Source organism: Triticum dicoccoides, chromosome 7A, assembly GCF_002162155.2.
Source record: "Triticum dicoccoides isolate Atlit2015 ecotype Zavitan chromosome 7A, WEW_v2.0, whole genome shotgun sequence".
NCBI lineage: Eukaryota > Viridiplantae > Streptophyta > Magnoliopsida > Poales > Poaceae > Triticum > Triticum dicoccoides.
The window spans coordinates 731,666,571-731,694,010 of NC_041392.1; the positions used below are offsets into that span (position 1 = coordinate 731,666,571).

The 27,440-nt window shown below is 48.9% G+C and overlaps 1 protein-coding gene across 1 annotated transcript; it reads right to left on the minus strand.

The window, feature by feature from the left end:
* Window positions 1-4,333: 4,333 nt before the first annotated feature.
* Window positions 4,334-27,440, minus strand: LOC119334089. Its single transcript, XM_037606746.1, has 3 exons — window positions 27,202-27,440; window positions 4,703-4,979; window positions 4,334-4,502 (listed from the first exon to the last, which is right to left on the minus strand). The coding sequence occupies exons 1-3, from the start codon at window positions 27,438-27,440 to the stop codon at window positions 4,386-4,388; spliced, it is 633 nt and encodes a 210-aa protein (XP_037462643.1). The 3' UTR covers window positions 4,334-4,385.

The window sequence follows — 27,440 nt, forward strand, 5'->3', positions numbered from 1 at the left end:
GCATTGGAGTGTTCGTGCGCCTGCGGCGGTGTTCGTGCGCCGGCCCGAAATTTTTTGTGTCTTGTGTCTTCTTCTATCTCTAGCCGAGAGTGAAAGAGGGTTGCGGTTCCAACATAGTACACGGGATTTATACCTGGGCTAAACCACATGCGCACGTACGCACGCCTGCTCAGCTCGCGATCCGCTCCGCCCGGTCCGCATGCACGACATGCTCATGCGCACGATGCGGCCAGCATCCGACGGCCACCCCAACGAGCTCCCGCTACTCTCGGCAACAACCTAACCTGCATGGTGGACTCGAACATGAGCCTGGCTCACGCGCCATCGCGACACACACACCTACATGCACCCACGCCACCGAGCCGGCCGCGTCTCGCCCGATGCGCACCCGTGCACGCCCCTGGTGCACCCGACGCGAACGCTGCCATCACGGGCATGGCTTGCTGCTAACATTCACGCCCCAAGCCATGCCCCTTGCACATGTCAGGCTCGTCGTCGACGTCGCGCCATGGCCGCTGCTACAGCCTCCACCGCGCAGCACAGCATGTCCGGCGCTCCCAAGCTCGTACACACGACGCGCGCGCACGCAGTCGCCACGGCCCGAGTCCAGCGCCCCGACGCGGTCAGTCCTCTGCTACCTTCGTCACGCCGTCATCGTCGTAGCCGCACTCCCCAGGTCCCCGCGCTCCCGGCCCGCGCTCCCGCCGCGCACGTACGCGATCTGCGCAACCAGGTCCAGCGCCTCGACGCGGTCCACTCCGCGGTCACGCCCGACTCGCCGCCGCGCTTATTGCCCTGCACCGCTGCGCCATCAACGGTCGTCGCGCCGAGCCGCCGCGGCCTCTGCGCCACCACGCAGGTCCTCCGCGACCTCCTCGTCTCCACGACTGCCATGCTAGCCTCGAGCACGACATCACACCGCACGACCGTGAACTCGCCGCGCGTCAAGGTCGCCACGCGCTCCCCGCGTGCCATGGCCTCCATGTCCGCCGCGGTCGCCACGCGCGCCGCGGACACCGCCGTGCGCCACGGCTGCCGCTCGAACCTTGTGGCTCTGATACCAATTGTTGTTGCCGACTAGCCCTAGCTCCACCTCTCTCTCTCACGCTGCACCTCTCTCTCTCTCTCTCTGAACTAGATCAACAGAAGAAGAAGGAGGAAGGAGAAGGAAGAACAAGGACACGGCAAGTTTCCAGGCGCACGAACACCTTTTCTCCTGAGCACGAACTCAGCCCGGCCGCCTCAACAAGCAGTAGTACATGGGATTTATACCTGGGCTAGACCACATGGGCACGTACGCACGCCTGCCCAGCTCGCGATCCGCTCCGCCCGGTCCGCATGCACGACACGCTCATGCGCACGATGCGGCCGGCGTCCAACAGCCACCCCAACGAGCTCCCGCTACTCTCGGCAACGACCTAACCTGCACGGTGGACTCGAACATGAGCCTGGCTCACGCGCCATCCCGACACACACACACACCTACATGCACCCATGCCACCGAGCCGGCCGCATCCGACTCGCCCGATGCGCACCCGTGCACGCCCCTGGTGCACCCAACGCGAACGCTGCCATCACGGGCATGGCTTGCTGCTAACATGGAGGAGCAAAGTATGTTTGTTCATGGAATAGTAAAATCCAATGGTCACAATTAAACTATACATGATGAAGGTCTATAAGAGGGTGGTTTCTCAGATAGGTTAATCTTGATGATTATGACGTGTGGCACCCCAGCCAGGTTATTATCAAATTGAATGGTGGGTGCTCTGTCATTTTTACACTATCAAGAGGGCTCTGGCAAGGAGACCCACAATCCTCCTATTTGTTTATTTTATGTGATGCAGGTTTTTCGGTGCTGCTCATGAATGCTCAAAGATAAAGAGATCAATGGTGTATATTTTGGGAGCACTGCCCCCATGTAGCACATCTTATTTTTGCAAATGATAGTGTAGTATTTCTTCATGCGTCAAATGGAAACTTTGTGACCTTAAATAGATCCTCTTTGACTACGAGTGGGCCTCATGACAAATGGTAAATCTTCAAAAATCCTCGGCTTTCTTTGGAAAGGGAAGCAAATAGGAGGAAAAAGTTGCTATAAATATTTTTGCACTGATCCGAATGCATTGAGCGAGCATTATTTAGGGCTCCCAACCGTGGTGGGCGGGTCAAACAAAGCAAATTTTAAACATGTTAGAGAAAGCTCAAGTGGCAAAGTGGTTGGATAGGAAGGGCTTGTTATCTCGAAGGCGGGAATTGAGGTGCTAGTAAAATCAGTGCTTCAAGCAACACCTACTTACGCCATGAGTTGCTTTCAACTCCCAGAGAAAATGTGTCAGAACTTAATTATGTGATGACATGTAAAACCATCAGTACCCGTAGAAGGGTGGTGAACGCCTCTGGATGTACCAAAAGGGAGTTCGCACAAGGGTTTTACCCAGGTTCGGGTCCCCGGTGAGAGGTAATACCCTACGTCTTGTATCTTATTTTAATTCGTGGTGGAGCACCTTATGTACGGGGTTTACAGTGCAGATCAAGTATAAGGCTACCAAGCGTACTGTCTATGTGAGTATATGCGAATGACAACCCCTAGCCCTTCCTTATATAGGTGACGAGGTCTAGGGTTTACAAAGAATCCATCAGATCCCATACCGCTGCCATCTTAGCTTGCATGCCCAAACGCTCTCCCGGTCTTTATCCGGGCTCCTGAGCTGCCCTCCTGCATCGATCCTCCACTTGGCCTCTTGGGGCCTGAGGCAGGTCTGCTACCGGGCTTCCCACTTAGAGGACACCCCTAGTGTATTTCACCTTCAGTAGCCCCTGAGCATGTCTGGAGTTGGAGTTATGCTTAGCTTCAGGAATGAGAACCCAGGAGGCTCCTGTCTTGTTGGCTATTCAGACAAGGCACTTGTGACCTTGCGAGGCAGCCTTCTAATTCAACACAGGCTCACAGGTGGGCGTAACCTAGTAAGAGCAGGCAGATGCATGACGATGATCCATTGGTTCACGCCTATATACGTAGTGTTTTTTCACCCATTTGTTGCAGTTAATGAGTATGTGTTGTATATCTACAATTTTTTGTATAGACATGCTTGCATGTTGCAACGTTTTCATGAGGTTTCTCAAAAGAAAATGGAATTATTTTCAACGGACAGGTTTCAGGAGGAAATGAGTCAGTTCGCTCTCATGCCAGATGCCCCTCATTTGTCTTCCTCTCACTTCACCATACCCATTCGCGTTATTTCCACCACATGCTGACCCACCTTTTGTTCCACTTTCTCTATGACAATGTGTTGGGCTAGCACCGCCACCCAACGATGCTGCGACTCTCCGACCATCACTGCTACAAGCCAGCGCTATATGTTAAAAGAGGAGCACTATGCTACATCGTCCAAAGCACATGACATTTCAAGGTAGTGAGGGTGTTCATCGGTGCTGCAGCCTGATAGCTGATGTTGCAAGACAGTGCTTGCTCATGGTGCTGCAAACTACAACCATCTTCTCATCTGTACTACAACTGCGGCCGGTGTTGCTGGGCAATGGTCGCACCATCGCCAGTTTTGTAGGGGCCGTCACAACAATTCCTAAGTTGCATAGATCGCTGTAGTGAAACCACAGGTTCTCACGGCGTGTATTTTATCCGACAACCAGTGCCACAAGCCACGGCCCATGCAACAAAGGGGTGAGCATTGTGGCCGCATCAACTACCTTGGCTGTAAGACAATGTTGCAAGGACGACGCCTCGCTGGCACACTGTGATAATGCTTGCAGGATACGCAGGGAACATCAGGAATGCTCCAGGGCACGGATGTCATGTGTCGTGATGGGTTGACGTAATAGTCTCTTGCGACGATGGTGGAGGGGTGGAGGATACACTGGTTTTGTGGAGGCTATGGAGGAAGACGGGTTCCTCTCTCTCTCTGTTACCGTGTAGTGTGAGTCAATGCTCCACGTGTCAGCTCCGATGGCTTGTGACTAATTTCATTGACACATAAAACGCGGCAGAAAAATGTACGGAGATGTTTCTAGCCATTGCATATTTCTTATTACATTTCATACGTCTCCCATGCTGCAACAGAGTTCTGGAGCTCGCGTTTGTATACGCAGCTAGTGACAAAACAAATTAGGTGGAATTTGATTAAAATCAGGCGGGTAAGGTGGCCAGGATGCCCCGACTGACGCGTAGCACCGCCCGACCAACGTTAATGAAAGAAAATACGTGCAGCTTCAGTCCAATATATCACTATACTAATGATGACAAAAAAACTAGCATGGACAGAGATAACAAGCTTCAATCCAATATCAGTATACAGATCATACCAAAAATCCAGCATGGACAGAACTAACGAGCTTCAGTCCAATATCATAATACTAATGTTGACAAAAAATCAGCCGTGATACTGACAGAAAACCAGGATGGAGTACTTACCAACCAAGCTTGAAGCCGCAATGCTCCCCCACATGGGCGGCACCCCCTGGACCGGCTTCATCTCGTTCCCGTCCATCTGCCAGATGAGACCGCTATGATTAAAATGTCCAAGGACATATACCAAGCACGTAATTCTTGCACATACACATCAAGTAATTCATTAAGCACTAGTACTAATTCACATCACTAGATTAAAGATTGTCAGTAACTTGAAATCATTAGGCACCGGTTAACTTCAAATCACTAGTAGCAGAGGGGGGAGTTTGTGCAGCTAACCATCTTGTCATTGGAGAAAGCGTGAGCAAGCGGGGCCCCTGGCGCCGGGAGCGCAAGCACCTTCAAGGGGCTTTCCGGGGACTCCCGGGATTCCAGCTCCTCTCTGGTGGCCGCTGGGGGCGGGCTTTTCTGCTTCTGCCGGCGTCTCCTGGACTTGCGCTTGCAAACCACCGGCGCAGGCGCTTGTTGCGTAAGCACCTTCCCTTTCCCCTGGGCGACCGCGGCCGCAGGTGTGGGGGCGGGTGCGGCTCTGCTCTGCTCTGCTCCTCGTGGTTGGCTGCAGTATGGCGTTTACGCCTGAGCTAGACATTATGGTGGATAGGTCGAGCAGACACGCAGTGTGGGTTAAGGCGAGCAGGATGAGAAGAATTTGAGTGAGCAGCTTGCGAGGAGCAGAAGCATGTGTTGCCTTTGACGAACTGAAACGGAAGGGGCAAGGTGGGGGCTGCGTGTGGAACTACAAATTTATTTATTTAATACTACTTAGTATTTAATACTAGAATATCTTTGGTATATTTCTATTAAATATTCTCATATTTTTTGTATATCTTTGGCAGAATATTAAATATATATTTGGTATACTAGTATCTAATAGTAATATTCTTATATTTAGGAACAAAGATATACTACTATTAAATACTACTATCTCTATTACTAAATATAAGAATAGAGGAGATAGTATTTAATAGCGATATTCTTATATTTTGGAACAGAGGAAATAGTATTTAATTGTTGGTGGTATACTATGAAATACTATATCTTTGGGATACTAGTATTTATTAGTAATATTCTTATATTTAATTAGGAATAAAGATATATCACTACTAAATAATATTATCTCTATTGCTAAATATTAGAACAGAGGTCACATTATTTTATAGTAATATTCTTATATTTTGGAACAGAGGTAATCGTATTTAATTGTAGAATATCTTCGGTATACTACTATTAAATATTCTTATATTTTAGGTGTATCTTTGTTATACTATTAAACATATCTTTGGTTTACTAGTATTTAATAGTAATATTCTTATATTTAGAAACAAAGATATACCTACTATTTGGTAGTGCATCTATTTGTCTGGGAGGGAGTACTATTACTAGTCATGATTTAGTTCCTTAGTCAATTTATGTAATACATGCAATTTTTTGATGAAAAATATATCATCTTATTATAGCCATGCGTTAAGATATAGGTACGGAATAAAATAAGTACGTTGGTAATCAGCTTGCTCCTATTTTAAACAGAATTTCTTTAAACTCGATTTATTGATAAGGAAAGATACCTGTAAATAATCATTTTTTAAATAGAATGGTTGCCATTGTATTCAGAGTTCTTGGCAGTGCCAGAGTTCAAAACGGTCCTAGTACATGTTTTTCACAATTCATGCCGACAACCTTCATCAGCTAAGATATAGGCAATACAATTCATCTCTCTATGAACCCAAGTGATCTTGGACTCAATAGAAGTTTGGAGCATGCCCTTCACTTCTTCAACCACCGGACAATGACAATGGGGTGATCGGTCCTTCCCTTCAGAGTCGAGCTTGCTCACCACCATCTTGCAGTCCGTCTCCAAGACGATTCTCTAGTGCAAGGACACAACAACATGCTTGTAACTCCGCCACTCTACGTTTTGCTAGAGAGGGTAAAAGCGCATGGGCCAACAACAAACTCCCTTCGATGGCCTCTCAGGACCGCCTCTCCACCTCTCTCTTGATTATTAGCCCATACGCCACCAGCATTGCCTTAGATCCGCCCATGCTCTGGCAGATGCCATCGTTCCTGCCACTGAGCCTGGACTTGTATGTCCTACTGTTGGTGTGCCTGTTGCCACTGCTCCACATGAAAGATAGTTTTTTCGGCCACCGATCTGCTTATTTTACTAGTGTAACTCACATTGTTCTTCACAAGTCAGATATGATAGAAGCCTTGCACAATCCACTAGTACAGATAAGAATATCACTGACCCTGCATTGCTGACCTACCACTGCCCACGCATCAGTGAAAAGCATGATCACTGATGCGTCTTCCAAGGTGCATCAGTGATGAGGTATTTTAAGCTGTACTGCATGCTTATCAGAGACGGGTTTGAAATTGATCGGTCAGTGATAGTGTGTTCCGATGTCCAAAGTTAACGGATATTTGTCACTACGGCTGCCATATTTGACCTGCCAAAGTTATTGTAGCAAAATAGTCGCTTTCATTTTCTCACCGGTAAGAGTTCTGTTGTACACGTTTTAGATCTTCTCCATGCCAATTCCCTCACTCTCACCACCGTTGGCGAGCCCCTCTCCTGTGAGATTGCACTATGCCCGGTCATGGATCATTTACAATGGCGCACTATCTGAAGTCCCCGCAGCCACCTAGTCCATCCATGACCGCTCACACGCCTTCCTGAGTGGCGCTCTCTTGTCAGGCATAGCACCGAATGTCGTGGAGGCATAGCCTCCGTCTGGCATCTCTGGTTCTGTCAAATCCACCATGCTGTTGGACACCAGGTCTCCCACGCCGTCATGTGAGGTGGTATACCCGATACTCCTGCCTTGCTCTTAATTTAGTCGTGATGGCGATCATGGTTGTGAGCTTCGCTTCTTCTTACATTATAGAACATTTAGGCTTTTCTGTGTGACTAACCTTCGTGTGGATGTAATTTTGTAGGGTTAGTTCATGTATTTGGTTATAGAAATCTACAGGGGTTGATGTATTTCAACCAATTTTTTGTAGGGCTTGATGCATTTTAACTTATAGATTTTTTTTGTAGTGTTAGCTCTTTCTTTGTAGAAATCTGTTAAGAATTTAGAGTTCAGTGCAACTATTCTGATGGTGTAGCAATATACACTTCTTAGTAGGCAGATGATGAAACTTGTTACCTTTACACACAACTAAGGCACGCCATGCTTTGACTACTATGTGTTGAAGAATAACTTACGTTGATTAACTTATTCTAATCAAAGGAGTAGTGTCTTTGATGTGGAGAATAAGATTACTTACGTTATCTGAGGTTTATATGTTCTTGAACAAAGCAATTATGCCTTTTATGGATCACTATGTAAGTTGAAAACTATATAACAACTATTGTGTTCAAACAGATATCCATTTAGTTGCACTGCACACAGAAAATATTTGCCATTTTTGCAAGTAGTTGGAAGGGCGATACTCCGAGTGTTTTGTCCTTTGTAAACACACCACTGCTTAAGTCAAGTACAAGGTTAACTAATTTCTTATTTCTTAAAGTTTGCTTGAATTTGATCTGAAATACTAGATCGATGAATATCTTATGTGTTTGTCATGCCAGTATTTGTTCTATGCAGAGTTTTATTTTGGTTGCACTATGCAAATGAAGATGGTGAGTGGTGCTACATATTTACCCGTTGGTGCAAGCACCGACCGATTTCATCGGTACTTGCTACACTGGCCATTGGATTTGACATAGATTGGTGAGATAAATATTCTCATCATCTCCTTCCTATGAAGAGCTCGTTAGTTTGCTAAGAGGCACGACAGATAGACTACTCGAGATTATGAGTAGTTTAGGCATATTTAATTTTATATGCATGTCCTTTGTCAAGTTTGTTAAGTGGCTCAATGGGTAGTCTACTCTTTGTAATGTGGTGGAGGTATCTATGTTCCATATATATGTTAGTTTGTGAAGTGGCTCGATTGATAGACTACTCTTTCTAATGTGGTTGAAGTATCTAAGTCCTTTCTCTTTCCTTGAAGCCGCCAAACGACGCTGGCCCCGGCCGCACCCCGCGGTCCACCCATCATGGACTTCCCAGCTGGGTTGCGCGGCAGCACCCCGTCCAGGAAGATTGGATGGCGCGTAGAGCCTCCGAGAGGCCCTTGCGGCACCCCAGCCGGAAATGGAATGCATGGAGAGCTCTCTCGCTCGTGAAGTCCCCAGGGAGGCGGTACTCCAACATCCTTTATCGAGGCAATATGTATGTTCCTTTCCTAGTTTGTTAAGTTGCTAGATGGATAGACAACTCTTTGTAGTGTGGTAGAAGTATCTATGTTCCAGATATATGTTGGTTGTGAAGTGTGAAAATGTACATTTTATGTTCTATGGAAAGCAACTTCCCCAAATGAATGGTGTATGCATGCGTATTCTGTTCATGTGTTTCCAAAATTTTCATTTGCGTGTGTTGTGTTAGGATAAACCATGCCACGGCGGGTGTGTTGGTGTGTTGCGTGCATCGCGAGTGTGTGTACGCTCGTGGCCGTCGCAGTTAGTTGCATGTGTAGGTAGTGGAGGAGCAGGTAGCTTGGAGGCCGGTTCGTGTGGATCGTGCGTACGTGCGCATGAGACCTGGCTGGAGTTTGTTGCTCTCGGCAGTGCATTGGTTGGGTCTTTATAAGCACCATGTATCCAGTTTGTTCGGTTTGAGCCGAGTGGAATACAAGCAGAAACAACGGCGTTCGTCGCTGGCGGGGCATCCGTCGCCGCGGGCGTTTGTCGCTCGGCAAAATTCATCTCCTCGTGTTCTTGTCTAATCGTTCGTCGATTCTCGGTTCCAACATGTTGTTGGTACCAACATGAATATAGCCAAGCAATAAAATTAACGGAGCAAATTCAACCTGCAATGAACTATTATCACTAACGGACTAGTTGTCTGTAATGAAGAGTTATCACTGACAAGCCAGGATGGCCATCTTTGGTGTCAAAGTCACAACTTACCCAGAGGCACTGATAGGCCACTAGCAGGTCAGTGATGATTCAATTTTGTTGGTTAGTACTATTTGGATATGTATTAGTTTTTTTTTTGAGAATTTTGGATATGTATTAGTGATCAACCTTTTTTTGCGTTTTCCTATGCCTGACCCAACCAATCCCTCAATCATCCAGCCAAGTCACTGTGGGTGTCGATGCTCGACCGTGGCGCCATAATACTAGCACCCATATCTGATTGTAGGCATCTCCAGAATACCTTGGAATAATGACACCTCCAGAAATGGTGCAATAGAGTCACCGTATCCACAAGCCACACACAGCACCCCTTCTTTGATAGTCCTATAGTGCAGCTGTTCCCCCACTGTCAATCCATTCTTAAGCATTATCCAGACATAAACCTTCACTTTAATAGGCACCTCGGCATCCCTAAAGAGCAAGCCATCCGATGTGGCTATGCACGGACGAAGAGGGCCCTGCCCGACACACCTTCCACCAAGTTTGTGTCATGCAAAGATGATACACAGAGCAAACAGTAAACTGTCTATTCCTAGTGAAATTCGACGCTATATAATCTCTGGTCCACCAATGGCAATCTGCTAAATGGCATGAACATTTTTGGGAGTAAAAACAACAACCAATTTACGCTCGTCCCCCAGCTGGTCCCATGCGAATTTAGTAAGTCGTTGACATGGCTGATTTGTTGCGTGTGCCTAACAACTTGTGCTTTCAGGTACTCAACTGTTGTGATCCAATCATTGTGTGCAATATTAATACAAAACCATTTCTAGTTCTCCAGATTAACCCATACGTACAAGATCCTTTTCTGAAGAGGATGCTCCTCCAAGTGGAAAAAAAGCCATTCGAGCATCTCGACACCCAGAAATCTCCTTGACGGAAATATCCGGCCTTAAGCACTCTAGCTCATAGCGGCTGAGGCACCATAAGAATCCCCATCCTTGTTTTTCTAGTAGCTAGGGCTTGATTGAATGCCCCAAAATCTCTGAAACCCATACCTCCCTCTCTTTTGCTCAGCACATTTTGTCCCAAGCCACCCAATGCACGTTCCCTTCCACCATTTGTACCTCCCCACCACGACTTCAAAGAAACAGAAGTCGGGTTCCGACACATATTCTTTGGTTACTAGAAGCAGCTCATAGTGTAGGTCGGTGCATCGCGCAAGACAATTGTAGCCAACACCTCCTTCACAGCTTTAGAAAGACTTTGAACTTTCCACCCGGTGTTATTTGCACTTTAGCTTTCTTGCACATGTCTGATTGTCCCCTCGTTAGATCTACCAACCATGGTGACGGCCCATCGTACATGCTACTGCACCTGTATAGTAAACACTTAACTGCAGACGAGCCAAACCCCATAACCGATTGAGGTACAAACACAAATAGTAGGCAGTTATTATTAAACCGTATGCTAAAATCTCTAGAATGGGAGAATATTTGGTTAATAAATTTCTAGATTTTTTGTAACATATTTAATGTCAAGCGACAAATGCCGCTGGCGTTTCTTTCCATCCATTCCCAGGCAGTGCAAGTAGGGCGGCCAGGAGCCTTTAGCTACTCCCTCCTTCCATCTATATAGGGCCTAATGCGTTTTGCGAGGCTAAATTTGACCAAATGTTAGATCAATAATATATGACAAGCAACTTACACAAAGCATACCGTCAAATTCGTATGTGAAAGAAGCTTCCAGTGATATAATTTTCACTTTATACATCTCGTGTACTATTAATCTTGTCAATGGTCAAAGGCGGTCTTGAAAAACGCATTAGGCCCTACGTGTGGTGAAGTGTTTCGCTCGAGATTCAAGTTGGTGAAGCAACTCCAGCGTGACCGTGCATGGCCGGGCATCGTCGTCCGAAGTCATGGCATGTGGACGTAGCAGGTAGTGGGCAGCGTCATTGGCGCACTCTGGACATCTATGTTGGAGAGCTTGATGTGGACACGACGATCCTACAACGATGGCGCCGAGGTTTGCTGCATCTTTACGATTCCCGGGGTCTTGTGTGACAGCTCCATCCATCATCATCGTGTTGTGCTTGCATCGTCAGATGAGTAGTCCGCCAGGTACATGTGCGCCTCTGACGAGCCCGGCGGCCTACTCTTTAGCCTATACGTTTATGTGTTGCTCGCTCCTGGCCGCCCCCTTGGAGCACTCGCCCGTGCTCTTTTGTCTCCAGGTGCTCACGTCAAATGCAATCGTCTCTGGTTGTTCTTACCTTGGTGTGTTTTGTGCCCTTTCTCTTAACCTCCCCTTGCTGCGTACTTGAATTGTGTGTTTTTTTGTGTATGCTTGTGTGCAGGTCGGGCTCCCATAAAGTGTTAAAGAAGAATCTTCATAGACGAATACGTGTTGGGTTGTGTACGTGCCTTATATCTGAAGTAACGTTATGTAGATCTATTTTTAAATCTCAACCATCTATCTTTAGCATTAAGACAAAATCAACGGATATAAAGGGATGACCTATGGAGAACTATGAAATCTTCTGTCCTTTAATATTAGGTATAGAAGAGAATGACCAAAAGGTTTGGGAGCAATCATGAAAGGATATGTGGCACTTCCTTCACAAAGTGCCCCTCTGGACAGAAATGAAGAATAATTAGTGGGGAATTATTCTTGGGCTAGGATATGAAAGTTTGGGCATATTTGAGCAATATATGACCCAAAGAAATTATGAGAATTATTTGGGAATTTATGGATGGACAGAAATATGGGTTGCTTCACAACCTAGGGCGGACAGGATTATTCCTTTAATAGGAAAATGAATATTCCTGAGAAAAAGAAATTAGGGTTTGGTCAAGTAGTGGAGTGACATGATCTTGGAAAATTTTTTAGGATGATGAGCCACTTGGGAGGGGGAATTAAGATGATTTCCCAGGTGACAAGGCCACAGAACCAGTCCAAAAAGAAAAACAGCGCAAAAACCACTAAATCAACAAGAAAAAGAAAAGGGCCAAAAACCAGGCTGTTACAACTCTTACCCCCTTAAAGAAATCTCATCCTCGAGATTTAGTTGCTCAAGGAACAAGTATGACTCTAGGACACCGTTTCCAACTCGGGTATCCTTTTTCCTTTATTTATTGTTCCCCCAAGAATTTCATATGATTTTCTTTCCTTGCTCGGGGTGGTTTGCTTTACCTTTTTCCCAAATTCTGACGGGTTTTTGGCTCACATACCAAATCCTTTTGCTGACGTTGATGCTTTCATATCTGCGGTGATATCCAATGGATCTGAGCATAAATTTCCTTTTGTCATGAAAACCTTAATACTTTTGTCATGGGGATGCTTCAAATAAATGTAGGCCTTCTGGTTTCAATAAATGCTAAGAATTAATCAGGGCCATCTTCTGACGGGATCTGACTACTCATAGTTGGTACTGATTTTAATTTATTTCTTTGGCTCGAGCGTGAGATATGTACCAAAGATTTGAGTGCCTTTTGTCAGGAGCAATATAACAGGGTATGGAGTTATAGCTGTGTCATACCTCAAATATTTACATCTTGAGACTAGCCTGACAGGGGCTGACGGACAATTAATTGTTTTTCTTGACAGACTGACCGTGTACTTGATTCCGTCAGTGAGTATACCGGGTCTGAGCTGATTGTTCGGCCTTTGACTTTCTCATTTTGTCGGTATACCTATTTGTATTTTTCCACACTAACCATTCCAAGCGGGTCAGCAGGATATGAAATCCTTGTAAAATAGAGTAATCCTGTGAGGGCATGCCTTTGTGGCTCCATATGGAATTATGGCCTCCAACTGATTTGGGTATCCGGACCCTGATGGTTGTGCAAAAATCATCATACCTTTGCTGTCAGTCTCACCCTTTAACGTTCATGATTTTCTTTGGCAGGATACCTTACTGAAATAACTTGGCCACACCTGTCCTTGATTCTTCGTATGACCAGGGACGTGATTAGTGCAATATTGTTGGCATTATCCCTTTGTGCCTGTTTTCTGACCTGGGTTCGCACATATATGACATATAATCGGGACTTGTAGTGGTACAGAGCTCGTTGTTGAGGCCAATCATACAAGAAAGTGACAAGGTTTTAAGGCATCTCCTTGTCAGATGCGGGAATAATGACCTTGATGACCATTTTCAAGACTGTTGATTCGGTGATGTCATCCCTAGATCTTGTCAATTCTTATAATTACATAAGATGTGTATCTCTGCTTATCTTCATTTGCATGATCCACGAGTTTGGGGGATCCTTATTTTCCTTAGGTATATCTGTTGGATCCTTGCCGTACCTCGTATGAGTGACTGATATGATTGGGGATGCATGCTAACCATATGTGTAAGAATCATATGCAACCGAACACTTGATCCTTGAGGTAGACATATGTTTTGACTGATTTGTGTTTCTGACAAAATTATTGCAAATCCGATCCTTGAAATGTACTGACATCTATTGCCAACTCACCGCATAATCTCTGAGGACGGTGCAATATTGTGGTATTGATGTGGACTGAGTGGCTTACGAGAGAAGCCATCCGAGTAGCTTGCTGAGGAGGACTCATTAGCTTCTGCTTGATGCTTTAGTCTGGGTAGCGTGCAGAAGAGGGCTCAATAGCTAACACGAGGAGCTTGACCTGGTTATTGTGATGGAGAAGCCTGAGTTCCGTACTTGAGAAGCTTCTCCACGAGTTTGCTTGTTGAGAAAAAAATTCATTTCCGTCTATCAGAAGCTTTTACCGGGGTATCTTGCTGAGAAAGACGAGGTATCTTGGGCCGGAAACTTTTCACATATCATGCTGAGGAAATTTGAGGAGCCTTGCATCATAAATTTCTTCTGATAGCATGTGAAAGAAGACTGAGTTCCTTACATCCAGATCTTCATACTAATATGCAGACTGAAATCTACACACACGCCCATGATATTCTATGGCTGATTATTTGCATGAGAAAATTTGTTTGGTCGTCTTTCTTGAGCATATCACATTCTAACTTTATTTCGGATGATAACATATTTCAAGCATCATGCATTGCTGAGCCAAAATTTTGTATGTGATCCATACCTTTGACTGAAAATATAACGTTGAGTTTGTACATGACTTGTCTTGCTGCTGACTTGATCATTACTGCTGTGAGGATTTTGTACTGATGTAGACTTGAGTTATCAGTACTATTGTGAGGAGTGCACAATAATACAAAAATTGATTATCACCCTCAAAATCAGATATTCCCCATTTCACTGCAGTCGGCTGAGAATTCCATTCTATTTAGCTGAGTTTCCAAATATTTGAACTCCTTGCTGATTCTTCGGATCCGGGGTCGGTTTATGAGCAACTCTTTATAGGGGAATAATGTAACACCGGGGCCCAAAAGAAAGAATCAAAAGAAAACTCAAGCACACAACAACAATCAATTCAGACACAGTCAGTGTCACATATTACTGCTAGTCACACAATATGCATGCCTACTTAAGCACACAAATCTCGCGGGATCTCCGGTTCTACGATCTAGCATGCTGTGACAATGTGCACGAGGACGAATAAATGTGTGGAAGAATTGGTGTAAACAGCGCTACACCAAGTTTTAGCTTAGCCAGGTAGCAACCTGGACTAGCTCGGAGGCAAGGATGTACTTGGTAACCAGGTAGCAGGACACAAATGTCGTTGCCACATTATTATTAAGCGAACAGAAAATATCTGTACTCGTCCAAGAAATAAGGATAGCGGGGAAACTGAGTCTGCTGGCATTGCCCTTTCTTGATGACTAAGACCATTAAGGGTTGCCAACACGACAAGAAAAAAAAGGACGATCCGGGGTAGTAGCATGTCTATCACCGAAACGATGGGCGGAGCTGAAAGAAAGATATCGGTGCGATACCTGAGCACCATTCTTGCAAACAGTGTCGGGATCACTCGGCATCACCCTGCTAGGACAGAAATGACGCCAAACACCAAAGAACAGGCAAGAAAATAAAACTGGAGAAATGCAAAGGCTGAGCTGTAGTGGATCCGAACCGATGCCAGCTACACTCACCAGATAAACCGTTAGCAACAAATACTAAGGCTATATGCATGCTATGCAACAAACAAATGCAGCAACCAAATGCAATAAACAATCCAGACTCTAAACTACCGATTTCTACTAATTTCTACCACTCGCGCTGACTAGGGCGTCCTACAACCAGACCTGCTCTGATACCAAGCGCTATGGCACCTCGGCTCAGAGAAACTGGAACGCCCCGTATTCCAGCCCAGAGATCGAGGAGAAGTCTCTGGAATACGGCACTGCTTGACATAGAACAAATCAGCTCTTATTACAAGAATAATAATACAAGGGTCTAATGTTACAAAGAGGCACATCAGCACGGCGACACTACGCCTGCGATACTTCACTTGCTCTACGCTAGTAGTGGAACAACTCATAGCAGCGGAATACTTCTAGCAGCGGAACAACGATGAAGGTGGTGAACTCCACTCCGCAGGGACTCTGGCTGGGACACGATCTAGCTTGCATGCACGGCAACCTCGACAAACAATCAAGCAATCATGGCATCACCTGCAATCTAGCATGACACGCCAGGTCAGTACATTGAATGTACTTGTAAGCTCACAACAACCATAAACATCAAGGTAAGACAATAACACAGCATTAGCAGGTTAATTAATTAACAACTACCATGGTGAAGCAACTACTAGGCATGGTATGAAACTAATACAACACTGATAAATCACCATCTCATATCTCCATAACCATATCTCTCTTGGCTAACCGGCCAAGCAATATACCATCTCGATCACCTCGTGATCAAAACCAAACGGTGATCTTTCCGGCGATCACAACCATGACCAACACTTGGTATCAAACGGTGATCTTTCCGGCGATCACAAACATGACCAACACTTGGTCTCAAATGGTGATCTTTCCTGCGATCACTACCATGACCATCACTTGGTCTCCAACATCATCATCAACATCCTGCCAATTTGTACTGCTCAAAATATCAACATATAAATCACCTATAAGTCATTCCGTCATGTGAGTGTTGATCGAACGGTGTGACCTAGTACAAACCCATGCCCACGACCGGGGACGCTGCTATCGATAGTGTAAACAAACACACACTGCAGAGGTAGCGCACTTTACCCACACCACGGAACCCATGGCCTCACACTCCCATTCGGGTGGACCAACGGTGTTCCGACAAAACCAACCTACTGCCATGACACTCTCCCGGCCACTCCGACTAACACCCCTTTTGGGGCTACGTCCTGGGTGGCCCCATGCCTACCAAAGGCACCAATGGCCATCGTCGTGGCCAAGACATAAAACGGTCCCAAACAGGGACCACCCGGGTACAACAACAACAACGGGCACACAAGGCTTATGTCCGCCTACCTGATTAGGGTAGCATGTTCCCATAACCTTCCCTCATTGGAGGCACCGGCGAGAGGCACGACAACAGACCCAGTTAGGGCTTTCCCATAAAAGGAAAATGTGGTTACATTGGAAAAGCCTGGTTCAGTGGCACCTGACCAACTTAATGACGTAATTTATCCCGAAAATATAACAGTATTAACTGATACTCCAATATCATCTATCAACCTATAATCCAAGTCATAGCAATATCCAACAAATATTCCAAAGCTTAATATAGTCTTATCAAAGTACTCCGTGGACAGCATAACGCTACTATCATGATGAATCCAAGAACGATAAAACTACTACTGAAATATCCAGAACTAACTATCCAACTATGATCCACATGCAAGCATCATCTCCAACCTCATACTCCAAAACATAATATTATCTTAGCATCATGATGAAAATAACACTATCCACTAATAATCCAAAGGCAACATGATATCCAAAGTAATACTCCAAAATAATACCAGATACCATCATGAAAATAATCATAATAGCCACTCAGAATCCAAAGGCACATGTCATCCACATAATTATCAAAACATAAGTCCTAGAACTCCAAGCAATATCATGGCAACTTCAAGATCAAACAATACTTCGAGAAATGCCATGAACAAACCATACATAGCTAATGCAATATTTTAAACAAGTTCAAATAAATAAACCATGTCACTGCATTGCAATCATGCAAATGGAGGGTGTGGCTTGCCTGGGGTGGAAGAAATCATCGGGAAAAAGTGCAAGGAGCTCGCAGAAAAAATCACCGGAAAACGTTCTCTCTCAGAGGGGCTGATTAAGGGCAGGGGTAAAATGTTCAATTCTAGTATGTTGAAACATAATGAAAAATGATAACAACAGAACGAGCTCGACGAAACGAATAAGTGGGCTTTGGATTCACCTCATTTGGAGTTACGGTTGCGGAGTTATGAGGTGTTGAACACCAGGGACCAATCTATGAATAAAACTTCAACAAACAAGTCCATGGAGGCAAAAACTGAAAGCGCCTTCGGCAGAATACGTTTCCTGGAAAGTGAAAACGCATTTTAAGCTACAGAAGAGAAGAATACGCTTCCTGAAAGGGAAAGCGCAATTTTGGCAGAAGCAGACTAAGAATACGCTTTCGGAAAAGTGAAATGTATTCTTCAATTACGCTTCCACTTAAAACACGCGGGCCCGGGGCTGGGGTCACATACACGTGGGGTCGGGCGGGGTCCATGTGCAGGAGGAGGGGGCGCGGGCCTCGTCTTCTTCCTCCTCTCTCTGTCCCGATCGAGAAAGAGGAGGAGCAAGGGAGGGGCGACGCCGGCAAGGGGCCCGGGCTGCTCCGGCCGTCTCCCGCCCGGCCGAGGCCACCGGCGGGTGCGGCGGTGCCTGGCGCACCGATCCATAGAGGAGGCGACCACCGAGAAGGAGAGGAGGACGCGGGGGCAGAGGAGCACCGAGGAGGACAGGGGCGGGTCGACTGTGGTGCTCTCCGGTGAAGCAGGCACTGCGGCGAGGGGGCAAGTGGGTGGGGCGGATGAGTGGAACGAGGAGGACTCGGTGGATGTGGTGGGAGGAGGAGAGGAGGCTCGGGTTGGTTGGAACCAAGCCGAGACCGAGGTGGCTATGGAGGACAGAGGCGAACTCCGGCGTGATATGGAGACTACAGAGGGAAAATGAGATGGGGGAGGGATGAATGAGCTGCGGAGGGGTTCGGGGGTCCTTATATAGGCGCGGGGGAGAGCTCTACAGCTCACGAGCGAGCTCCCGACCAAGCTTTAATGGCGGGCAGAGGCTGGACATGGCACGGGCATGGCGTTTGCGACGCATTTAAGGCGAACGATGACGAAGCAGCGACGCAGGCGGGCACGGGCAAGCTCCAGGACATGAATGGAGGTCGAGGCGAGGAGGGAGGAGACGAGCACAGTGGTCGGACTGAGCCAGAGCTTGCCCTGTGCGTGATGCCGGCGTGATCTCCGGTCAAGTGAGGGTGATACAAATGAACTTGGCAACAGCGAGTCCCGGCGATGGCGTTCAAGATGGTCCACAACCCAGCTGCACTCGAAGGTAGTACGGTGTGGGGCTCCAGTGGAGGTGTTCATTCGTTTGCCAGGGGAAAACATCAGTAAATTTTCGCGACGGTGCGCGGGGTTGATGGAGAGGGGCTTGGCACGGGTTCAAAGGTCCAAGGCATGGCTCCCGTCGACGTGGATGAGGCGAGGAGGAGCTAATGTCGTTCGTCCCGGCGCTTGACAGGAGGACGCAGGCGGGACTTGGCGGCGGGTGTCGTGGAGGGTATGTTGGACAGATCCATGACCCTACCCTGGGTACATAGCTTCATCATTAGCCCCCGAATGGATCAGGGTTTGAGTGAGGAAGGAGGTGGGAACACTTCCGACTCATTCTTTCTGCTATGAGTATGTCTTGTTCTGGAACAATGAATTGAGGAGACGATGTCGACTCCTTTTTCAGTCGCCTTGGTCCATTCTTGGTTTTTGTCGAGTGAATTTTCATGGTAGAATTCCAAATGATAATGTAGAGGGCGTTTGCCTTTAGTCTGGCAAGTTGCTCTGCTCTCCGCGGATTTCGCGGGATTCGAATTTTGGGAAGCGCGCCAGACAGGCGAGACCATGTAATCGGGATGGATTAGGCAAGTCTCCTCGATCTCCGCACCACCTTTTTCGCCACGTACTGTGCGCGCGGCTGTTGCGAGATTTGTTTAGATCGTCTGGGTCCACCAGTCAGTCACTCGGGGAACGACCTTATAAAAGGCACCGGACCAGGCCTCTGCCCCGTGCGCTCCCATTCTCTTTTCTTCTTCCCCCGACCTCTCCGCCACGCCCGCTTCTGCTCTCGTCGCCGGACCCTCGCTCGAACTCGATCCGTCGCCATGGGGAAAGAGAAGACGGTGGCGCTGGAGCGCGCGAAGAAGGCGACCGCGAAGGTGAAGGGCAAGCGGACCAGCCGGGGCGGATCCTCGTCGAGATCCGGCCTGCCCCCGGGCTGGATCCAGGGCGATTGGATCCGCTCGACGATCGGCCAGGACGACCTCGACGACCTGGTGGAGGGGGGACTGATCCCCCACAAGTCAGCACGGCTCCCGGGGAACGAGACCGAGCCGCAGCCAAGGGAGGGTGAGTGCGTTCTCCTCGCCACCCACGTAGATCGCGGATTCTCACTGCCTCCCCATCCTTTCTTTCGGGGCTTTTTGAACTTCTTTGGGGCTCAGCTCCACCATTTCACTCCAAACACCATAGTCTATCTGGCTGCTTTCGTATCAATGTGTGAAAATTTCTTGGGCTGTCGGCCGCACTGGGGTCTTTTCAAACACATCTTCACCTCCCGCTCCCAGTCAGTCAAAAAGGCCAATCCGAGTGATGAGAGGACGCAAGTGATCTAGATGTGCGGGGGCCTGGGGATCCAGATGAGGAGCAAGAGCACCTTCCCAGCAATGATCCTTCCCGACTCGGTCCGGGGCTGGCAGTCGACTTGGTTTTACTGCAAGAAACAGCCGACCCCGGGTCAGTTGACTGGACTTCCTCCCTTTTCTTTGGCTCGAGTGGAGAAGCCCGCCCCCCTGAAGGTGGTTCCAGAAGAGAAGGCGCAGGTCAAGGTGCTGGTCGAGCGGGTCATCCAACTCGTCCGCGACGGGGTGACCGGGATGGACCTGCTGGAGGTCTTTCTCGGTCGACGCATCCAACCGCCTCAGGCACGTGATCATCCGATGTGGATGTACTCTGGGCTCGAGGATTCCACTCAGATCCACCCGGAGGACGTCAGCAAGGACACCTTGGAGAAGTAGCTGATGGGGATCACCAGCAACAAAGACAACCCTCGGGGGTCTAGGAGGGTGATTCCATTCGACCACTCGCGTCAGCCGGAGCAGGTATGATTTTGTTTTATCAAGTATCTTTCCGATTCACTTCGTGACATCTTGTTGATGGTCGACTGAATTTCTTTTGATCGTTGTCTTTTCAGGCCCTCATCGATATGTACTCAATGCCCAACGGAGTGCAGGAGCAAGACGTCAAGGAAGGAGCGAGCGGGGGCGGGAGCTGCGAAGGGTACTCGGATGTCGAGGAGGACGAGGAGGGCGATGAATCGACTGATGATGAAGAGGTCGACTCGCCTCCTCGCAGGGAGAGGAGATCCAAACACGCTCATGACCCGGCAAGCGCTCCGGGCCTGGTGGCCGCGCCAATTGGGCAATCTTCGAAGCATCCCAGGACGTCTTCCCCAACGCCGATTGAGAAGGCTCCGAAGCAGCCCAAAGCTGTGCCGCCTCTGGCGCCGAAAGCGCCAAAAGCCACTTCCTCCAAACTGCCAAAAGCTTTGCCCAAGATCAAAGTGACCGTCCCTACTATCTCCGGGTAATCATCTGACTTGTTCTTTTCGTCGACTCAAGTAACAGGACGTAACCGACTGGAAGCGGGTCTTTGCAGTGCTGCTATGTCGGGAACCTCTTCTCTCTAGTACCGAGACGAGGAGATGGAAGACGCGGTTACCTCTAACCCAGGTAGAAACTCTTATGATCTTATTCTTGATTCCTTGGTCGATTGCATTCTAGTGGTTCACTTGGGGTCGAATGATCTGTCTTGCAGCTCCACCCAACGTCATCGATCTTCTAGATGACGGTGAAGATGTGGCTCTTAAGCCCAGGAAGAGCAAGAAGGTAGCAGCTAGCAAGATGTCTCGGCAAGGGCCAACAACAACACCACCCATCCGTCAACCTGAAGACGCGGGCAGGGCCTCTGTGACCTTCGCTGCACCCTTGTCGAGTGAGCACCCCACACCGTCGACTGCACCTGTGATTCCTTCAGTCGTCCAACTCCACGCCACAGAGCTCCAAGCTGCCACACCTGGGTCGTCTGCTCTCTTTTTCACCAGCTACCCCGTCCCGGACAACCAGTAGGAAGCGGCTGCGGAAGCCATCCGACAGGCTGACGTGATGATGGAGCGGGTGAAGACGGTGCATGAGAATAGCCAGGCTGCCTACGACGTCAGCGCTGCTCTTCGGGCCAATGTCCAGGTGAGTAGACTTTCCGACTGCTCTTGTTCTATGAGGATATGCTACCCGAAAAATTTTCTTCTACACAATCTCTTGTTGTTTGCGTCGAATCAGAGTACCCACTGGGTGTTTTGTTGTCTTTGATAGTTGCGTTCTTCCACTCGGTATGGGCGAGTGGGATCTGAATCGGTGGGGGCACGCTAAGTGCACCCACTGGGTGTAGTCCCCGAGACCGCCGTCGACTGCTGGCAGTCGACTGGGGTCTGAGTTTACCCTCTTTTTTTTCTTACACTCGACTCAGGCGGACCGGTCTAGTGGGATATGAACTGGTGGGGGCACGCCAAGTGCACCCACTGGGTGTAGTCCCCGAGACCGCAGTCGACTGCTGGCAATCGACTGTGGCCTGAACAGCTTTTTTTGACTTGGTCCGGGCGGACTGGTCGAGTTGGGTCTTAATCAGTGGGGGCACGCCAAGTGCACCCGCTGGGTGTAGCCCCCGAGACCGCAGTCGACTGTGTGCAGTCGGCTGGGGTCTAAGCGAACTTCTTTAGGTTTTATTCACTCCATCTTTTGCCTTCTGCAGAAGTCTTGTACTCTTATTTCCAAGTTTGCTGAACTTGAGGAGAAGCAGAGGCAACTCAACCTCGACTTGGAATTGGCCCAGCAGAATCTGAAGAAAGCTCAAGACGAAGCTGCTAGTATGGAAGGTAACTGGCTGTCGACTGACTTTCAATATATTTCTTTGATCTCTTGTTTGATTTGATTGCTTCTTTTGCAGAGAAAATGAAGTTGGCTCTGGAGAAGGACTCGGACCTCGCCGCTGCGCAAAAAGCAGCCCAAGATAAAACTGCTCTCGCAGACAAGAAGCTTGCTTCAGTCGGGACGCTGGAAGGGGAGGTGAACAAACTGAATCTTGCCTCAATGAAGCTAACCGTGAAGTGACTAGTCTAAAGAAGGACAAGGTTGCCCTGAATGAAAAGCTGGAGTCTGCGATCCGCAAGAGGAATGACACGGAAGCTTATCTAAGGACTCTTGCCAAGAAGCTCTATCTCACGCTGGAAGGTATTTCTTTTAAACCGACTGTGTTGATGTTTGCGATCGGATCTTGTTCGGTCGACTCACTAATTTTTGGCTGCAGAATTCTACCAAGACTTCGACGAGGAAACTGGAAAGGTCAAGACGGGTCTGGACCCTATCGCTTCTCCAGTTTGCGACGAAACTGCAATTAACATGCTCTGACTGGAGTCCCGTATCGCCAGCGCCACAAGCTACCTCGTTTGCACTACCAGAGGCTGGACATGGCACGGGCATGGCATTTGCGACGCATTTAAGGCGAACGATGACGAAGCAGCGACGCAGGGTGAGGAAGTCGGGCACGGGCGAGCTCCAGGACATGAATGGAGGTCGAGACGAGGAGGGAGGAGACGAGCACAGTGGCCGGACCGAGCCAGAGCTTGCCCTGTGCATGATGCCAGCGTGATCACCACGGGAACTGGCGCAAACAGCGCATTCTGTTCGGGCCGACCATGTCCAGTAGATAGAACATGGTGTCCTCAGTCACAATGAGGAAATAAATCGGTCCAGGGGAAAAGAAGATATTTGCACTCAGCTCCAAAGTAATTCAGTAAGAAGGTGTTTGTAACTTGTTGCGGTTAAACCAGCTTGGTAACGTGGTAAATATTTTCTGTGATGATGATCACACACTAAGGTGATGTTGATCACCAAGAATCAGACTAAGAGGAGGATTTTAGATGAAGGTTGCTGTAGAAAGTGCAAAACTGGCCAGAATTGGGGATTTGGATGATACACTCACATACTTGATTTTCATGAGCTAAAATTTGGTAGAGAGGGGTTATATGATGATATGAAGTTGTTGTAAAAATTCATGCCATTTGGAAATACCAAAGTGGCACTTGCTTCACAAAGTTTCATTCTGGACAGAAAGTTGGAAAAATTGCAAAGGGCAATTGGATTAACTAATTGAGCTAAACCTTGGTGGAGGGAGTTGACATAGGTAGAAGCGTGTCCTGGTAAAGTTTCAGCTCAATTGAAGCAATACAAAATATATTTGCTTCACAAATTGAAAATCTGACCAGAATCTAAGATTTGGATCTGGGCTCACATAGTGGATTGGATGGGTCTGAAATTTGGAGGAGGCTAATTATATGAGCACATGAAGGAGTGTGCAAAATTTCAACTCATTTGGATAACCCTAGCTAGTTCCTTCACAATGCCTTCTGTCTGACAGAAAGTTTGAAAATTTGCTGAGGAAGATTGGCTAGGCAAATAAAGTTGAATTTTGGCATGAGGCAATTATTTGGACATAAGAGAGTGACCAAAAGGTTTGGGAGCAATCAGGAAATGATATGTGGCACTTCCTTCACAAAGTGCCCCTCTGGACAGAAATAAAGAATAATTAGTGGGGAATTATTCTTGGGCTAGGACAGTAAAGTTTGGGTATATGTGAGCAATATATGACCCAAAGAAATTATGAGAATTATTTGGGAATTTTTAGATGGACAAAAATATGGGTTGCTTCACAACCTAGGGCGGACAGGATTATTCCTTTAATAGGAAAATGAATATTCCTGAGAAAAAGAAATTAGGGTTTGGTCAAGAAGTGGAGTGACATGATCTTGGAAAAGTTTTTAGGATGATGAGCCACTTGGGAGGGGGAATTAAGATGATTTCCCAGGTGACAAGGCCACAGAACCACTTTAAAAAGAAAAACAGAGCAAAAACCATTAAATCAAAAAGAAAAAGAAAAGGGCCAAAAACCAGACTGTTACAATAAATTTTTTCGTGTCATTGTAAGACATCTCTACAGGAGACTTTTGTAATCGGTGTTTACTTATGTAATATTTCCTGGCACTATAGTTGTTGTTTTAATACAATATATACTCCTTCCGTCCGGTGAAAAGTGTACATCTAAAGATTTTAGAACAAATTATGGAGTCAAATAAAAAATGCATTGGAAAAGTGCAAGACACCATCTCTCTCATCTTTAATTAACCAACCTCCAATGAGCTAAGTGCATGTAGAAATTGAGAAGACTATGTGTAGATTGTTATTGGTCTTGATTACTGTGTGATGAGAGAGAAGTATCTTTTTCTACTTCAAAGTGCATTGGGAAAATAGAAGTACACTCTTTTGTAGACAAATTTTCAAGCCAAATGTACATTCTTTACCGGACGGAGGGAGTACATTGTTATTTTGGAATATGACTGATATACAGTACATCTTCAGTAATCACCGGCGTTTCATGACCGGCAGCTGTTTAAATTCTCTACTACTTAGGGCATCTCTAGCCGCGCCCCCAAGAAGGCCTCCCAGGCGTCTTTTCGTCCGCCGGCGCCAAAAAATCTGCCCAGCGCGTCCCCAAGAGCCCAGTTTTCGCCGGCTCGGGCCGAAATTGGCGCCGGCGGACCCAACCCGAACCTGACGCGCTGGGGGTCGCTCGGCGGCGCCGGGTGAATCGTTTTTGGCGCGAAGAGCTGCGGGGCCGCCGTGTCAGCGACTCTACCCTCTTCTCGCCCCTTCGTCGTCCTCATCGCCTCATTTCCCGCGGCGAATCAATACCAAAGCTGTTGCGTGCTGCCGCGCCGGTCAGCCTCCATTGATGCCTCACGGGTGGCGCAGTGAAGGCTGGGCGGCGCGTCCCTCGGCCGCCACGCAATGACGCCACGCGTAACGCGCCGGCCAAGCCTACCACGCGGTGTCTCCGCCTATAAAAGCCGACTGCAAGCGCGCGGAGAGACTCACCCCGATCATCCACCGACGACGCGCTCATTTCTCCCGCTTTCCTCCTCTCGCCGTCACCAGTTGAGAAAGCATGGCCGAGCGTTTCCCAGGCGACGGCGCAGCGGCGAACGGATTCGGGCCGTCATCTGCACGAGGACGAGGATCGCCTCCTTTTCGAGGCCGAGTACCCGGTCCTGCCGGACATGCGGGTGCCCGGGGCTTGGAGGATCAGCGCCGGCGGCGTGCCGGTGCCACCACCACCCGCCAGGGCGACGCGGCGTGCGGAGATCGCACGCATCCGCGCGTCCCTGCCGCGGGTGGCGAGGGAGGGGCCACGGTACGTCCCCGACAGCCCACTCTGGGAGCCCTACTTCCGCCAACGTCACGCCGAGCAGCTCGAGGCCACCAACGGCGTCGTGCCCTCCGGCAGGCTCAACTCCGATGGCCGGCGCCGGTGGTGGGGCGTGCCCGGCCGCACGTTGGAGGCCGTCCTCGAGTACATCGAGGGCGGCAACACGCCCCGTCTCGAGTACCCCGCTCCCGCGTCCTTCTCACGCCGCCGGGGAAGCTCCTGGACGCCGAGGCGCATGGAGACCGAGGCGTCCTCCTCCTCGTCCGGCGGCTCTCCCTGCCTCCACCTCTGCCCCGTCAAGCCGGAGCCCCAGGACACGCCTGTCCGCGCGCGTACCCGCAGCTCCGGCGCCCTCGTCGAGCCCAAGGTGGACTCCAGCCTCCCCCCGGAGTACGAGGAGATAGCCCGGCGCGGCTTCTCCGACGAGGACGCCATGCGGTGGTCGCGCGACGACTACGTGCGCGAGGAGATGGTCCGGCAGCGCCGGGCCCTGGAGGAGATCGCCGCCCGCAAACGTAGGCGCGAGGACGAGGACGGTGTCGTCGTCCTCGATAGCTCCGACGACGACGCCCCCGGACCGTCCAACCCGCCGCGCCAACCGGGGGAGGGATGCAGCAGGGACGGCGGAGGCGTAGGCGGGGGCGACGACGACGACGACGGCGGCGGTGACTACACGCGATTCTACAGCCTCCTCGGCATGTAGAACCGCGTGGGTGGGCGACGAGGCGGGCGGCGAGGGAGACGGAGGGGTAGCCCGCGGTAGTTTTTTTCTTTTTTTGTAAAATATGTTTAAATTTGAACGAACTCACCCGTGTTTGCGTTGTGTTTGCGCCGAATTTGAACATTTTAAAAATCCGTGGGATGCCGCGACTGTGGGGCATCACGCCCCCAGTGCATGGTGCGCCTTTAGAGGGCGATTTTTTGCCCCTCGTGGGAGGCCAACGGCTGGAGATGCCCTTAAAAAATACACAAGGTTCCTTTTCCTGCCGCAGGACTATGTTCTGCCGTCGGCTTCGTGGTCCCGCACGCTTCGTCGAACACATGGGCCAAGACCCAGCCCACATCTCTCACAACCCACATGCACATCGCTCTGTTGCTCCCAACCTTCAGCCGGAGCGCTAGGGTTAGCGCCGTCGTCAGCCACAGCCCGCCCCTCGCTCACCCGGCCGCCGCTCCACCTCCTCTGCCGGACCTCGCCGTTGTGGTCCGCCGTGCGATATGTACCCCTCCCTGGACCCTGCCAGTGCGCCACCGACCGCCCCCCTCATTCACGTCCATCAACCCCTCCGTTCCCGTGGCTGCGCTGGCCCCTGTCATCAACGGCGTCGTGGCCGGAGGCCACATGTACCCCACCTCGACATGTATTTCCTCTTGCTCTGTGATGGGGCTTGAGTAGGGGACGAGCAGGATTAACGAGGGCGAGACATCGACGCCGGCGACCGTCGGCGCGACCGGTTCCGGCAGCTGCCATTCCAATGGACCCACGCCAGGCTCCAGCAGCCAGTCAGCGAGCAGCTTCCGCTCCACCGAAGCATGCATCCAGAGGTTCGACTGTGTGTACGGGAGCTTTGCTGTATTCACTTGCAT

What these genes read in the sequence shown, in the direction of transcription:
- LOC119334089 (XM_037606746.1), bottom strand. Translation starts at nt 27,440, where the DNA reads ATGCAAGTGAATACAGCAAAGCTCCCGTACACACAGTCGAACCTCTGG. An exon ending in GAAATACATGTCGAGGTGGG is followed by an intron (nt 4,980 to 27,201) that starts GTACATGTGGCC and finishes GCCATACTGCAG; the next exon opens with CCAACCACGAGGAGCAGAGC. An exon ending in CTTTCTCCAATGACAAGATG is followed by an intron (nt 4,503 to 4,702) that starts GTTAGCTGCACA and finishes CTCATCTGGCAG; the next exon opens with ATGGACGGGAACGAGATGAA.